Source organism: Pelobates fuscus, chromosome 1 (assembly GCF_036172605.1).
Source record: "Pelobates fuscus isolate aPelFus1 chromosome 1, aPelFus1.pri, whole genome shotgun sequence".
Classification (NCBI taxonomy): domain Eukaryota; kingdom Metazoa; phylum Chordata; class Amphibia; order Anura; family Pelobatidae; genus Pelobates; species Pelobates fuscus.
The window spans coordinates 31,736,088-31,753,448 of record NC_086317.1 but is presented as its reverse complement, the minus strand read 5'-3'; the positions used below and the strand labels follow the sequence as shown (position 1 = coordinate 31,753,448).

The window sequence follows — 17,361 nt, the reverse complement described above, 5'->3', positions numbered from 1 at the left end:
GACCCAGATTTATACATAGGGGAGTAAACAATTTACGCACGGCACTTACATCCAGCTTCCTAAAAGAAAGAAAAACTAATGACACATTTTTAAATTTAGAAAAAGGTTTTTTTGGATGCGGAAGCTGTCTAGCATGCAAAAGAACTACCAGCAAAAAGAGACATTTGAATCATTTTTTTAGCAAAGACGGAACTAAATATAAAATTAAAGAACTCCTGACTTGCCATTCCAATAATCTCATTTATTGCATGGTATGCCCTTGTGGTTTACAATATATAGGGAAAACCACAAGGGCACTGCATATAAGAATTGAAGAACATGGAAGGAATATATCTAAAGGGTTTGAGAACCACAGTGTCTCGGCCCATTACAAAATTCACCACAATTGTGAAACAGCCGGTACCCAATTCTTTGCGATTAAAAAACTAGAAAGAGATTGGAGAGGAGGAAATTTTGATACAAGAATGAGTAAGAACGAGATGGAATGGATTTTTAAACTAAACACGCTCATCCCATATGGTCTTAACACGGACTTTGAGATGTGCCACTTTTTAAGATAAATATATGTTTTATTTCAATTTTAGGAGGTTATCGTTCTTATGATAGATTTTAATTAAGTCTTTGTATGCCTTTGTAGTTCCGATATTCTTATTTTTATATATAGGATATTTTTATTTATGACTATATCTATGCACTATATGGTCCTGGTTATGTATACAGTTCTATGATTAATTGCCTAGTTGCCACATTAGATCTCTCTATTAATGCCCCGTTTGGACGTCTATAGCAAGGATTCACTATGAAAAATTCATGCACTTTATGGTCCTGGTTATTTATACATGTATATTATTCATTTCCCCTGTTGCTACAACGTTTCTATATAAAACTACTGGTCTCTTTGTAATATATTTATGGCCCCATTCATTCAGAATCATATATATTTATCCCCCGTTTTTTCAGTATAAGATTTAAGAAAGAATCAGTCTTTCCCCTCATTTGAACTTTTGCCATTATGAAAGTATATGTTTTTCTTATCCCTACATCTATCCCCCATCGTTGTGGAATGATACCACACACTTCCGGGTATCGGCCGAGTGAACCGCAAGGTGGAACGCATGACGTAACGGCCGAGAGACACGTGACCGGAAGTGATGCGGAAACCCGGAAATACACGAAAACGAGACGTGAATCGCAGGGCGTCACCGTTCCCATGGAGATAGCCCGCGAAATCACGGACTCTTAATCAAAGATTGGACTCTTAAAGACGTATAAAAGCAGGAACAGGTCCCAAAGAAGAAATAGAGACTTTTTTATCCAGTTGAAGAAGCTGTTGAAGCGAAACGCGTCCTGGAACTTGGAGAATACCGGTCTTTATTTATTTGGACTTTTTTATGCCCACACAGTGTTTTTATATTGCTATATATAGTTTTTTATTGTTAAAAATAGTTTTATGTAATAAATATACTTATATTTCTATAAACACTGGTGGCATTGTTCCTGCTCTTAAAGAAGGTGTGTGGTCCTTAACCACATATACCCGTGATCAGAGCCGATGTGGATGGCTCTGTGTCTGTGAGTACAAATCTGTTCTTTTTCACACATATTTGGAACCATACGGTACTGCACCATATATATGTTTTAACGTTTCAGAGTTTTAAAGACAACAATATCCAGCAAAAAGAAGGGATAGGGTCGCCTCCACGGACCCCACAGGCGATCAAATTGAGCTATACACTATTAGCTCTCCAAAGTGTGAGTGGGAATTTTTCCCTCTTAATTCAAATCTATTTTCATTTGTGTCACAGTTTACACTATGTTTGGTATATTCTGTTTTTTTTTAAGGTACTGATTACCAACTTAGGACACCTTTGTATATACCTAAAAGGTACTGCTTATGCATATATTCACATGTCAAAGTTTATTCACCAATTGTAAATAGGAAAAAACACTATTGTTATAATCTAATATTTTATAGCGCTTCACCAGTACACTACCACTAATGCTTGCAATGACCGGGAATTGGCTCCACCAATCACGAGCGTTTCATTCTGGTCTATGGCTTTATTTTCTTATGCCATAAGTCTCTGCTGAATACATTTACTTTATAGATACTTTACTTGTATCTAATTGTTGCATAGTATCTTAAAAGCTCTATATATTCATGCCTTTGCCTCAGTGACTAATCTTGTAAGATACTCTTTCCATTCCATTGTTGCTTGGCAACACCCAATGCTCTATTTCATATTAACTCACATCCATGCTTCTTCATGAGGGATATTAAGAAGGAAAATGGACACTAGGGATTTATTTGGTTTTTACCACAGTTGCCCGTGTTTTATACTTCACAAAAGTGAGAATTGCAAAGAATTCAAAGTAAATTCAAAAATTTCAAAATTTAAACCAAAATTGCCCGTTTAGAAACATGCTCGAAATCAATTTTGTGTTCTGTGTAGCTATTTTGACATTCTCATTTTATTTAATAACCCTGTATATGTTTACATTATGTTTCCCTTTTTTTTACTGTATACTCACAGTCCTGTGTCTTCCTGTGTGCAACGTCTCATAGGACACCGAGCCTCCATTTAACATGGGAGACCGGGGTATCTTCCTTTAATAATCTTCAACAAACATCATCGCCACTCGCTGATAGTGGGAATATTTACATGTGAATGTATATTAAATGGGTTACTACAACCCTTTTTGTTATATATGTATTTTAATTGATAATGCCCTATTGGGCACTATTCCTTATACACCGATAAAACAAGGATACATCCATCATCAGGCTAAGGTCCCTGTGCTGGTCTACATGCCCCGTCCGTCATCACTCCTTCCCTCTCCATTGTCCAATCAAATGCTTCTCCCAGGAAAGCATATGACTGTACAGATCTCCAGGCTCAGAGCGCCTGTGTGGGGATGGACAAGGGTGGTGGACATAGGGTTTGAATGTAAAAAAATAAAATAAACAAATATATCAGTTTTGAAAATAAACATCATTCTTCATGACTTGTATCTAGTCTTTTGCATATTGTGATGTACATTGGGGATTGGCCACCCCAGGTATTGCGGCACCAGGGCTCCTTCATTGTTTGACATGTGACGTCTTAAATGTGTACATTACATGTGCATAACAGAACGAAAAATACTCTTAATGCCAGGGCACTCCTTGTACCATAGCCAAATTATTGTAGTTGTTATGGTGCTTCTATTGTTTTTTTTTTCTTTTTTAAGTTTCAGCCCTTGTTTGATATGATCAGGGCTCTATCTCCAGGATTCAGACGAGATATACACAACACAACACTAACGTGCTAAGTGTACAGAGACAGCAGCGTAACAAGGGGGATAGACAGTCTACTCTAGGTTACAGCTGTGAGGAAGGTGCACACAGCACTGTTTTTACACATTGGGTTATATAAATCAGGACAAACAGAAGTTTCATTGGGTGCAATGGGCTGAATAAGTTACAGTCACCATGGTAACCAGTAGAATCTCTCTCTCTCTCTCTGCATTTAGTACATTGCACTCAAAATAGCATCTGTTTTGCCTTAGTAAATCTGCACCATAAAATGGTTCCCATGGTGATTGCTACTTATTTAGCACTGGTGCAAGATTTAGCTCATTGGTTACAGAAGATTAGCAGATGCTCTAAGCCAATGAGATGGCTCAGCGTGCAGGGTTTATATCAGAGTTAATGGAAGCTCCTCCCTCCATAGATAGGGTAACCAGATCCACTGTGTTATCAGGGACACATATAATTGTGTCATATTTATGAAAATGCATGAAAAGGGTTGCCCTGCAGAATGTATAATGTTATTTTGCAGGATTCTTCATTGCCTAATTACTTAATCTTATACACCTTCTTCTGAATTATACATGCTACAGGGCAACCCTTTTCATCTGCTGCCCATCATTATGTATACGTGATATGTGTCCCAGAAAACATTGTGGATATGGTAATCCTACTCATAGAGAAACTGACCGGGCCACCCTGCTGACCTCAAACTGTTAGCAAACGGTTTAACTACTGACATTGGGGGTCTCGAAGACACTGCCTGCAACTTAATAACTACAGCGTGCCATCATGGTTAAGTACTTAAAATATTCCTTTAAGCATGTATCACTACCTGTCCAAACTCCCCCCCTCTCCCACCCCACCAAAAAATGTCCATTCTGCATAAGATTCGAACTGCGGCTAGTGGTCAAATGTTTGAGACAAGTCCCGCAGATGCTGCAAAGTGATACAAGGAACGTGTGAATATTTAGTCAGTCTTGTTGAGTTTGTTTGCAATTTATAAATCATCTTCTTATAATAATAATAATAATAAGAATTAATAATAATAATAATTTAGTATATATGTTGGTCAAACAGGTGTAACTCCTCCTAAACTCTTTTTTTTTTAATCAGCTCACCCTTAATTTTGATAAGGGTAATTATAGAAACCGAAATATTCAAAGAAGATGCCAGTTTAAGAAAAAATGTATGCAAAAGAACAAACCAACAAATATTTTACTATAAAAAAAAATCATTTAACAGAGTACATTAAGCTATAAATAAACATCATGCACAATATAATCAAAATACATTTATTAACAAGAAAAAATATAAAATACAATATATCGATTTGAATAGGTATTTTTCTCAAGGTTCAAACGACATTTGTTTTGACGTACATGCTCTCGACAGATCGGAAAATCTCCATTATATCAATATATTCAAACTGTGAAAGAATGGTACTCTGTAGAAATATCAGAAACACTTTGTTTTATTAAGTAAACAGTGAGTCATGAAGTGTTTATAAGCAACTTTCATATTTTAAGTAAAAAATAAATGAAATGGAACAAAATCTCGAAGTCTGAGATTTTTTTTTAACCTCACCATTTAGTAGGTAAACCTCTTTGACTTGGGAAGACATTTAGACTGTGAGCCGGGCATTCTATCTGGTCTTTTTTTGGTGTATAACTTGTGCAAATGATTTGCACAGTTCTTTTCTTGTGAATGTTGGTGAATTTGAACAATTGTTCCAGTAAAAGGGTTGTATAAAGAAAGCTTATTGATAATTATAGGATTAATCTTTGAAAATGTTGAAAAACAACGCTTTAGTACCATTTAAAATGCCCGGTAAGCACCCACAATTAAAATAATAACAAAGGATTCTTACATAATGATTACCATAGCTAAAATAGTTGCTAGATATTTAATACGTATAAAAACTGAACGGCTAATACTTGTGAATTGTTGTGAATCCTACCCATTTACATAGGGTCAGCCCTGTCTGTATATGTCAAACCATGAAAACCTATTTAACATATCATTTTAGGATATTTCTTATAGAAGTAAAAACTAAACTATGTAACATTTGTGAGAAATAAGAAAAAACACACATACAACATCAATTACACGTGAGATACAGTTAGCAAAACATAGTAGAATGACTTTTGAGAAGATGTGATATGGTTTCGAAAAAGATCACTGGTATTAATATCCCATACATCTTGTCACTTAATGACTTTCACAGGTCATAATATTCTGTAGGAATTGCTACTGAATGCTACTGGGACACTGGGTAAAACGCATAGAAGAGGAGTCTTTTAAACATGGTTTATTGTGGATCACACCTAAAAGTAACTGACAAATGTTTGTCCATGCAGTGCAATGGCCGTAAAATGAGGTTTCTGTTTACCTATTAAGATGTCATACCTTACAACATTTCAAATAGACAAAGAGGGACACTTTAAATTTACGGGTGTGAGTCGGGGTGTAGCCAGGGACGGGATTGTTCTGAGTAATCTTAGGTGACTTATTAATGAAAATATATGGACCTAAAATTTAATTTAAAGCAAACACAATGGATTTTAATTACACAGACTGATTTCTAAAAAAAATTATTGTAGTTTCAAGACAATTTGCTGTGCGTATTATTGCTGCAGAGCCCTGGTATCAGTTCAGATACACCAAGAATACTGAGCTCCGACAAAAGAGGGACATTAGGATAGAAAAGAGGGACTGGCCTTCCTTAACAGGGACACTTGGGAGGTATGAATCGTGTTTACTTGAAATGTTTTATTATTAATAACTACTTAGTCAATCATTATTAACACTCTAATCCTATTTTGTTTTAATGTTATGCAGGTCACACAAATTTACTTTATCCCTAGAATGTACATTGGAATTTTAATTAATATCTCACTGGGAGGGACGTGTACCAAACTATAATGACCTAAAAACGTGGGGAAATGTGGTATACTTATCAAAGGAATGTTCCCACTTGTTAGAATTTTGAATTGCTTTAATAAATCTCCACGTACACCTCAGTTATGGCTGTAATCTCGCCTTGGTGTAAAATTCCCTGAATTCTTTGCATCCCGGAAGTAGAATGATGATCGTCTATATACCTAACCCAACGATTCTTGATGATTAAGGAAATATTTTGGAAAGTATCCTCAAATAATGATCTGAGCTAGAGAGATGTAATGTGTATCACACGTATAAAGGCATGTTCACTGTATATTAATAAATGTATTTTAAGTTCATAAATCGGGAGTACCAATAAGAAATACTATTGCTCAGTTAACATAATTGTACTCGTTCAATAAATACCATTGTTCTCTCTTATTGCTAGAAGCACATAATTCAGTTGTCCCATAATGTATGGCTATATAATACTATTTATAATATTACGATTTACTTGGCAGACTTTAAAAGTTAGACAGGTCCTTGGATTTTTTTTTTTTAAAGAACATGTACCTACACAAAAAGTGTTTTTGCTTTTAGAAATGTATTATCTTTTTAATGATTTCTTTTTTTTTTACATTTTTTAACATCACAACTAAAGATCCTTTCGAAATACATATAGAATGTCACGTTTCAGCTTCCCTTTCGATATATTGTATCCCCAGACTTTCAAAACACTTCAGCAATTTAGTTATTTGTCATCTAAAACCTTTATCGTTTAAATATTGTAGCGGCACCAACTAAAAGTCAAATAAACGAGCTGCCGGACTATTTTGGACAGTGAAAACATTCTGAATTTGAATGAGACTGAAATAGATATTTTATTTTTGGTATTTTTTTACTAATATATGTTTAATTTCCCTATGAATCCCACTTTCACAACTTCATGCAAAAACTCTTTACAAAATTTCTAGAAAACATTAAAAATAATTAGCAGATACTTCAGATGGTGTTTTTTTCCCTCCTTTTTTTTGGATAAACAGCAAATACAACAGATATATGAAAAGTTGATGTATGGGATGTATTTGGGTCTATTTCTAAACTTAAACAAAATTTGGAAAACGATTTAGAGGGGGAGGATACAAGGCTGAAAGTTAGGGCATGTACCCCTATTTAATTAACTAGATACAAGCAAAAAAGAAAAAAGAAAAGCGGTACTCTCCGTTATTTTTTTGTACCTTTCTAAACTTAAATTACTATGTAACTCTGAAGATACCAAACAAGACACATGGCTGTCTCACTGATGTTATAATCTACGATGGGAGGTCCGTTATCCTATGAAACTAACACGGACTTTGCCTATTCAATCAGATTATCTGTTAGTAGGATCACTACTTTAGGTATATAACTGGCGGATGATTGGGGTCTATTCACCAAACAGCATGTCGCCGAGAGTTGAAAAAAGAGAACAAAAAAAAAACGATAACGGAAAATCCAAATGTACTATTCAGTCACATTGGAGATTTTTTTTCCCCAGGTTTCTTGGCTAACATTTTTCAAGTTGATTCTTAAAGCACCCCAAGCTCCATAACGAATAGAGCTCACTGTAGTGATTATAGTGCTATAGATCTGTTAGCACCATTACCGCTTTAGAACTCTCCACCGATCCACCGATAATGCAAAGACGGAGAGAAATACATGCATACTTTAGTGTCCTTTTTATATTTATTCATTTTTTATTATATAAAACATTTTCGGTTTGCATTTTCTTTAAGTTCAGTGTCCTTGCAAGCTGTAAATGTTTTTTTTATCAATATAATTTCAACCAAAATCTAATATTTATTTAAGCTTCAGGTGATGCAATGGGTATTCTAATTTAAAAATACTTAGGTTGAAAAATACATTATAGCACCAAAATAGTAGATTGGTCTAAATGAGGTGCTCATATTTTTATATTCAATTTTAAAATTAATTACCGGTAGCAACCAACATCTTTAAGTGGATTTTCGTCTCTACATTATGTTTAATTTTTGTATGCGTTAATGATGTTTTTGGTGTTTTATATATATACTATCCACGCATGCTGATGATCGTTTGTAGTGATATTGATTGTAATGATTGAAAATAATATATTTATACAGATGACCCTGTTATGTATTTGTGATATGCACTGCTCTCTTTTGCTAAATTAAAACGCCCAGTAAAATCTTTGGTGTGCTTCCTAATGTAAAGAATAGAGAAATACTGCAGTTTAGGAGGGACGGGGAAAAAAGGGAGCTCTGATTAGTAATCAGCCAAGCTGGAGTGTTTTAAAGTCAGAGGAAGAATGGTTAACATGCTAAATGCTGTAAAACATCTTATCAATTATTTTTCTTTGTAAAAACTATATAAATGTAAGCATAAAAACTACAGCTAATAACCGGTATTCATAGGCCAACAGCTATAAAATGTGTTAAAGTCATGTTAGTGCACGAAGTGTCCCTTTAATTAATAGAAAACTTCATTTTCTGCAACGTGTCCCAGCAACAAATCATTTCAGGTATCTATATTTATCAGAAGTAAAAATTAGGATTTATCTGATAATGCGAGTTAACAAATTAAATAGATGAAAAGAAAAATCAAATGTCATTTTTTTTTGCGGTTGCAAAGAAGCCAGATGAGTATAGGCCATGACATTTATCTAAGCCCGCTCATTTTGTGTTTTTCTTTTTTTCTTACCTAGTTATTGTTTAGTAACAGACGTGTGACGTAATAGTGGACACCTTTTAAGAGAGGTCTGCTCAGAGAACGTTTGTTTGCGTGTCTGTCTATTGTACGTAAAGAATGTGATTAAATATATTAATAGACATGCATTAACCTCTTTTTGTTGTGAAATAGCAGCATAACATTTATTTGAAACATGGGATGCATAGTTAATATATAAATTTGCATGATAACATTTTTATAAATTTGATGTTTTTTAAATGTTTTAATCGTTCACGCTTTATAGAAATGTTGGGGGTGTAATGTTATAGACGCTATATAGTTGTCCTTATCTTGCAATATTTTTTGCGGCTTCTAAAAGGTTGGTTTTGACATGAACAAAAGAATAAATGCAATTTTTGTCACATACGATATCTTGACAAAACCAGATACATACACATGTTCAAATAAAAGTATAGATAGTTTTAGTGTACCTAGTGAAAGATTTAAAACAATGAAACATTTTACTGCTAAAAGTATTGTAGACTTTTTTTTTTAATTGACCAGTTCACTTTAGAACAAATGTATATAGATATAAGCAGGGCCGGACTGGGAATTAAAAGCAGCCCTGGAAAAAAATTATTTACCAGCCCCATAATGCGTCGCGCCAGCATAGTGTGCAGATACAGAGTTAGAAAAGATAACTTAAAATTAAAATTATTACTCCAACGTGAAAAAAAGCACATATAGGCTTAAAAAAAAAAGAGTGCAGATTTATTTTAAGCAGACGTGCCTTTGCATATAGCCAATGTTTCAGTCCAACTACCATGACATATTAAGGAAAGCTTGGTAATGGGACTGAAATGGTGAATGTATGTAGGGCACAACTGTAAAAAATTACGTTATCTTGTTTATTTTGAGGTCCTGTGGGTGCACTCTTCACTTTAAATATGTTATTGTGCTGGATTATGCACCTAGCAACAAGACTGGGCCAATATCTGCTTATTACATATTGTACATATCAATGAAATTTCTTAGTGTATTATGCATATATAAATGTACATTAATATATGTGTAAATATAATAGGCATAATTATATATATATATACACACATTGCACCCCTCACACATTGCACCACTGCTCCTATACCCTACTACAGCCCCATATCCCAGCAGACCCCAGGTAAGTTGTCAAACTGTACTTAAACGGTTTGACTACTTACTCTGGGAGCGGGTCCCGGCACTCCTGGCACCATACCCACTACACAGAGCAGTAGTGGTTATTGTGCATGGATTATTTCTTTAAATAATCTATAGGTGCCCCTCCTGAGATCAGGCTCTGGATCCGCCACTGATTTATATTATAAATATATATATATTATAAATATATATATTATATATTATAAATATATAATATAATATAATATATATATTATATATTATATATTAAATATATAATATATATAATATATATTATATATTATACTATAAATCAGTGGCAGATCCAGAGCCTGATCTCAGGAGGGGCACCTATAGATTATTTAAAGAAATAATCCATGCACAATAACCACTACTGCTCTGTGTAGTGGGTATGGTGCCAGGAGTGCCGGGACCCGCTCCCAGAGTAAGTAGTCAAACCGTTTAAGTACAGTTTGACAACTTACCTGGGGTCTGCTGGGATATGGGGCTGTAGTAGGGTATAGGAGCAGTGGTGCAATGTGTGAGGGGTGCAATGTGTGTGAAAGGTTCAGTGTGTAGGGTGCGTGGGGCAATGTGTGTATGGGTGGCTGTGTGTGTAGGGGAATGTGTGTATGGGGGTCTGTGTGTGTGTATGGGGGGGCAGTGTGTGAATGTGTATGGTGTGTGTGGGCAGTGTTTGTATGGGGCTAGAGTTCACTCTCACCACTTGGACCACCAGGAATCCCTGGTGGTCGCAGTGGTGAGAGTGAACTCTAGCCCGTAGCTCCAGGGCTAGAGTTTCCCTGTGGCACTCTCCCTCCCCCTCTGTCTCTCTCTATTTACGCCTCTTTCTCCCCTTGTGTCTCACTCTCCCCCCTCTGTCTCTTTCTCCCTCCTTTCCCTGTGGCACTCTCCCTCCCCCTCTGTCTCTCTCTATTCGCCCCTCTCTCCCCCCTTGTGTCTCACTCTCCCCCCTCTCCCTGTGGCACTCTCCCCCCCTCTGTCTCTCTCTCTATTCACCCCCCCTGTCTCTCTCTCTCTCTCTCTTCACCCCCCCACTGTCTCTCTCTATTCACCCCCCCACTGTCTCTCTCTATTCACCCCCCCACTGTCTCTCTCTCTATTCACCCCCTCTGTCTCTCTCTCTATTCACCCCCCCTCTGTCTCTCTCTCTATTCACCCCCCCTGTCTCTCTCTCTCTATTCCCCCCCCTCTGTCACTCTCTCTCTATTCACCCCCTCTGCCTCTCTCTCTCTCCACCTCCCTCTGTCTCTCTCTCTATTCACCCCACCTCTGTCTCGCTCTCTCTTTTCACCCCCCGTCTCTCTTTTCACCCCCCCCTCTGTCTCTCTTTTCACCCCCCCTCTGTCTCTCTTTTCACCCCCCCCTCTATCTCTCTTTTCAACCCCCCCTCTGTCTCTCTTTTCACCCCCCCCTCTATCTCTCTTTTCAACCCCCCCTCTGTCTCTCTTTTCATCCCCCCCCTTGTCTCTCTTTTCACCCCCCCCTTGTCTCTCTTTTCACCCCCCCCTTGTCTCTCTTTTCACCCCCCCCCCTTGTCTCTCTCTCTATTCACCCCCCCACCCACCTGAGAGGAGTCAGGGGGCCGGCCGCATTGCACGCTGCAGCCTCGCCGGTCCGGCAGCACTGTTAACGCTGAGGGCTGAAGGAGGAGGGAGGAGCATATCTCTACCATGCTCCCTCGCGGTTCCCACAATCCCCAGCACGGATGCTGCTGGGGATTGTGGGAACCGCGAGGGAGCATGGTAGAGAGACATGCTCCTCCCTCAGCCCTCAGCATTAGGTGTGCCGCCGGACCGGTGAGGCTGCAGCGTGCAATGCGGCCGCCTGCCTGCCGGCCGGCCGGCCCCCTCAAAGTGTGTGCCACCGGACCGGCCACCCGGTGGCACATATTGCCAGAGCAGCCCCCAGGAGCCGCGGCCCACCGGGAAATTTCCCGGTATCCCGGTGGGCCAGTCCGGCCCTGGATATAAGAAAGATAATTGTCTATTTTTACAATGTTTACTCATTGACTTCACTCGTCAGGATTAAGGTCAATGATAAATGCTATTGTTCAGCTTACGTTTTTACCCATTTGTCTCATTAAAATTGTGCATTTCACCAACAACACATCTTCACAATCATACTCCAACTGACTTATCATCTGAAAATAGCGACTGCAATCCATATCACTGCGTCCTTTTCCTGTCCTTTTATTGAACCCATCTCAAACTCTCATTCTTAGGACTTCTCTTGGGCTGACCCATTTTTATGAACTACCTCACCTTGTTCCATAGACTCTCCTCCTACTGCCAACTTAAAAACAATTCTAAGAGACTGACTTCTTTAGACCAAAATATTAATTTATGAAATATTTATTTCCCTATTGCATTGTACTCTTGTCTAGTCTTGCATAATTTGGCCTCCGACTGTATCATTGCCATACTCTACAACTACTGGATATCATAACTTAAATAAAGTACATACCTAGACAGAAATTGTAAACTTAGCTCTCTATTCTGGCCATAGTCCTCCATAACCTTGAAGTATATTTATCTAGTAAATTCCATCTCAGTCTGTCTATTCTGTTAATGACCGTTTCCAGTTATCTGCTTCTTGCCAGCTCCAAATCTCTCTCTCTCTTATACAATGTTCTCAAATTTGCTCTTTTAATACTGAAGATAAAAACCCTTTACTGAAGACCTTAGTGGCCTCAGACCATTTGCTACGGGGGTGTCATTTATCTAAAAATCTGTAAATCATTCATATAGAATCTTCTATCTCAATGCTTAAGACGTTTCCCTAATATCCAGTCAAAAGAAAAACCCTCTTCATCAATAATGCATAGCAAACTTTTGAGTGATTTATCTTCCTATTGTATTCGCCTCCTTTCTCACTTTGCATGATTTTCTGTTTTGTTCTAATATCAATTTGTAACATTATAGGTAATATATGTCATATACATTATATAAATGCTATACATGTTATAGGGACACTATAACTACCCAAATAAAATAAATAAAAATAAATCACTGTTTGGTAGACATACCCCAAATTAAAGCGTGTGTGCATTTAATTAAAGATGTTTTCATAGAGGGTATATTTAAAAACAGCCTGCAAAAGCTGCAGATCTCTTGTTGGAATCTTTTGCAAGCCCTCCCTTTGTTCCCCCGCCCAAGCTTTCTGTGGCTGTCCAATCACAGACTTTCCAATGCAGCTCAATAAGTCTTTGCAAGGCAGGAGCTCAGGGCAATTGCTGCCTCTTGAGTTTAGCTCCACTGAGCTGACCAAACCAGGAAGTAACAGGATCGGTTGTCTGTTTAAAGCCAAGGGGGTGTAACCAGTATAATATATAAAAGTGTAAATTTCTGTTGAAAACTGTACTTTTTGCAAAATGAGAAAAAGAGGACACAGTCAACACTTGTCACACGTAAAGCATTTCAGCAAGCTAAAGTGCTTTAGGGTCTTGGAGTGTCCCTTTTAATTATCAACGTTAAACCTGGCATCCTATCTTTTATTTTTTAGATATATTGCACTTTCATACTTTGTCTATCGCCATGGAATAAGTTAATATTCTATATTTTTGAGATACATAAACTGATAATAAACACTCTATATCTTTTGTGCCAGTATCTTTCTTATATTGACACCTCTACATACTTTTCGTAGGGTTGAACTGGATTTGGACGTGGCCCATATACAATCTATGGGTAAGGGCACTTGGACTGCCATTGATTGGAATTTATAATATTTATATTTTAATATAAAAGTATTTTAATCAGGAAAGGTACTTCTAGCTTGCCGTTACTGTCTCGGGGTCTAGATGTTGGATATATAATTTCTTTCTTATATTTGTATAAAAAAATAGATCATATTTGGTTGATGCGAGTCCCCATTATCTTCTTACCAGGGTATCTGTTAAAGTAAACAGCAGGACATACAGCACATCAATACATAAATATGAAATGTATCTTTTATTTTCCAGCGAAGAATTGTCTCCTTACTAGATTCCATGGATTGAACGTTGTGGTAGTACTATGAAATTTATTCATGAGACTGTTTTTCAGGAAGAAAAATTCATTGGGGTTTTCGGAGTTTAATGAGGCTTTAGATTTAAATGAAACCAATGCTATTTACATACATACCGGTGCGTCAGGGAATATCTCTCTACAACCAAAGCCATAGAAATACTTAGACAGTGCATTTCCCCCCATCTTCGTACCTTATGGTTCTATTCTCTATTTTCCTATTCGGAAGTCAATCATTAACCCATTCCACACTTGGTTACATTAAGAGCTTTGCTATCTCTGTTAGTTATATTTGGACGTTTGTCTCTGATAGTTTCACTCTGACCTTTGTCTGATGGGTATATTCAACATCAGCACTTTGCCGGTTATGGCCGGTTATGGCTGTTACATCTCCCTCTCTCTTCATTTGGTTCCATTGTACCTTTTATGTGTCTCTCGTGGTTCTATTCTGTGACGTGGACTATGCATCGTCTCTTCTGGTTACAAGTTAACTCCTCACTTTGTATAGTTCTATTCTGCATCATCCTCACTCAAAGTTCTGGCCTTCAGCGCTCATATTTTATTCTACACTTTCCTTTTCATTCATCTTTTATCTTTTTTTAGTAACGGTTCTTTCCTATATCTTCTGTCTGTCTAGGACATGAACCAATGTTGCTTCTATGCCCTATATTTCTTCATTCATAGTAATTTTGTAACTTGTTCTTACAATTTTTATGTCCACTAACCTCTCTGATGCCTATAGTTTACATCAGAGAACCAGTATCCGTTTTGTCAATGCTACTTATCCTGCTGTTCAATGGGCAACCCGACTGATGAACGAATAATGTGTCTGAATGATAACATGTAAACAGTTTCACAGTATAACAGGTTTGTCACCCTGATCCGATTAACAATCACGTGAATTGGTCTTTTATGGCTTTAACCCTTTGTGAGCCAGAGGGGAGGGGAACGCAATGCTGTTACTCTACGTTGCGCACCCCTCTGGAAACCAAAGTGTTAAGATTAAATAAACTGGTTAGAAAATCTCGAGGTACTTCAAATAGCTGCCAGTTCAGTGAACTGAAGTATACATTTGCTCTTTTTTTTTTTCGTAGTGTATGAATGTCATTAAAAATATCGGAAAGAAGAAATTATCTTATATAGTTTTTTTTTTTTTTTTTGCATCACCTTAATCCTAGAATTATGACAGCCTATTATTAATTACACATTTATGTACATTATTTAGAAGCTTCATTCACGCTTCCTTTTTACATGCTGGGCATATTATTAAGTCGAAGAGAATATTACATAAGGCATATATACAGTGTTCGTATGATCTAAGGATTTGTTTTTTTGCCTTGGCCTTAAAGCATGGTTTGATTGATCAGGACACACAATATCCAGCCTGCTATTGTCTTCTTTTAAACTTTAACATGAAAACAATAGCTATTTGTACTTTTTTACCTTACCTCACTTTCTGAAATGTGCTGTTTACTGTCAGAAAAGGGAGAAGAATACATGCATATGTTAATCCGCAGTAGATGGACATATATCTTTATTACATTTTCGGTGTGCTGCCATTTTAGCCAACCTAATTTTACAGGATAGTAATTCAATCCACTTCCATAAATTGTGGGAATTCCCACCAAATTATTTACTCCATAATGAGATACCCTCATTGGTGATAGTCTTAGACTTTAGATTCGTTCTCGATGTTTGCCACGTCCCCATTCCGTTCTGTTTGATCTTCATGATTTTTGTCTTGACTTTCGATGGCCAGCTCAGCTTGTTGGTTGAGCTTACTTGAGACCGACCAGCTCAATGACATCTCTGCCCTGTTGAGTTTCTCAGCCAAATCTTTGGCGCTGCAAGACGGAGTGTTTGTCTCGTAAGTGTCATGAAAGCTATTATAGTCGACTTCATAAAAACCATCCTCCAGTGTTAGAACCGGCGTGAATCGGTGGCCCCAAAGGATCTCAGAGGTGACGTAAGAACTTCTAGCTTGGCATGTCATTCCTGTAAAGGGGAGCACAAAATGAAATGTCTTATTAACAATAATGTTCACACCCATTAAAACCTAGTAGAAATATATATATATATTTTTCCAAAGAGTACCAGTTTGTTACAATTGCTAAAAAACTTACAAATGTTATCTACACAGTATTCGGGCCATGTGCCTCCTACCCGCTCAGGCAAACTATTATTTTGGAGCTGAAGGGGTAATCTTTGAGAGATTCAGCAGGAAATGTTCCTTGGTGTGTTAAAGGTATAGAAACCCCTCCCTATATAATTATAAAATATAATAAAAAATAGATTGATTTTTTTTTAATTTCAAATCAAGCTGCTACACTACTAAATAGTATTGAAGGCTTAGATCTACTACTGGACAATGACAGGTAACAGCTTGATAATATCAAGAGAAATTTGGCTGCCACTTATAATTCAAGACAGATCTTTGCCCCCATGTAAAGGAACAATTCAAAATCTCTTCAAATTTGTATTTTTTGTGAAAGGCACACTTTAAATGCACAATATTGCTCTGTCTGAAACCAGACAGTCTCGCCTGATAGTGACAGAAGAGGAGCCTTGAATTTGAGTTACTTATGACATTTGCAATTCATAGACCATTACCTCCATTGATTGTTTTCCTATGTCACACTGACTGGAGGATTGCCCAGCCATGTGCCGAACCTATAATTTCAGAAAACTGTCTACAGGTAATGCCATCTTGCACTCTTCTTGTCATGCTCGTTACGTAGAGCTTGTTGTAGTTAAGACTACAAAAAAAAATCTTGAGCTGTGTTGTAAAATAATAAAATATGAAAAGCAAACCTATAACACCTTTCAGCCAGACACTATGCTCCCCATTCTTATTGAACAAGGTTAGAACGACATACACTGTAAATTCATAATTTCTGCTGCAAGTCTTCTGTACGCAGTACACAAGGGTTAAAGAATCAGGTTATTTGCAATATTAAAGGACCACTATAGGCACCCAGACCACTTCAGCTTAATGAAGTGGTCTGGGTGCCTGGTCTAGCTAGGGTTAACCCTTTTTTATATAAACATCGCAGTTTCAGAGAAACTGCTATGTTTATATTAGGGTTAAGCCAGCCTCTAGTGGCTGGCTTAACCCCAATAATCACAGTGAGAATACGCAAGCGTCCATAGGAAAGCATTATAAATGCTTTCCTATGAGACCAGCTGAATGCACGCGCGCCTCCTGCCACGCATGCGCATTCAGCCGAGGAGGCGGAGAGGAGGAAGAGAGCAGAAGGAGAGCTCCCCGCTCAGCGCTGGAGAAGGAGGTAAGTTTAACCC

At 37.4% G+C, this 17,361-nt stretch overlaps 1 protein-coding gene across 1 annotated transcript in view; it reads right to left on the bottom strand.

The window, feature by feature from the left end:
- Positions 1-15,261: 15,261 nt before the first annotated feature.
- Positions 15,262-17,361, bottom strand: part of KCNJ6 (potassium inwardly rectifying channel subfamily J member 6) — a 210,876-nt gene continuing 208,776 nt past the window's right edge. The window contains exon 4 of the mRNA XM_063447305.1: positions 15,262-16,056. Within this exon, the coding sequence (XP_063303375.1) occupies positions 15,731-16,056 (326 nt within the window). The 3' untranslated portion in view covers positions 15,262-15,730. The remainder of the gene's footprint in view (positions 16,057-17,361) is intronic.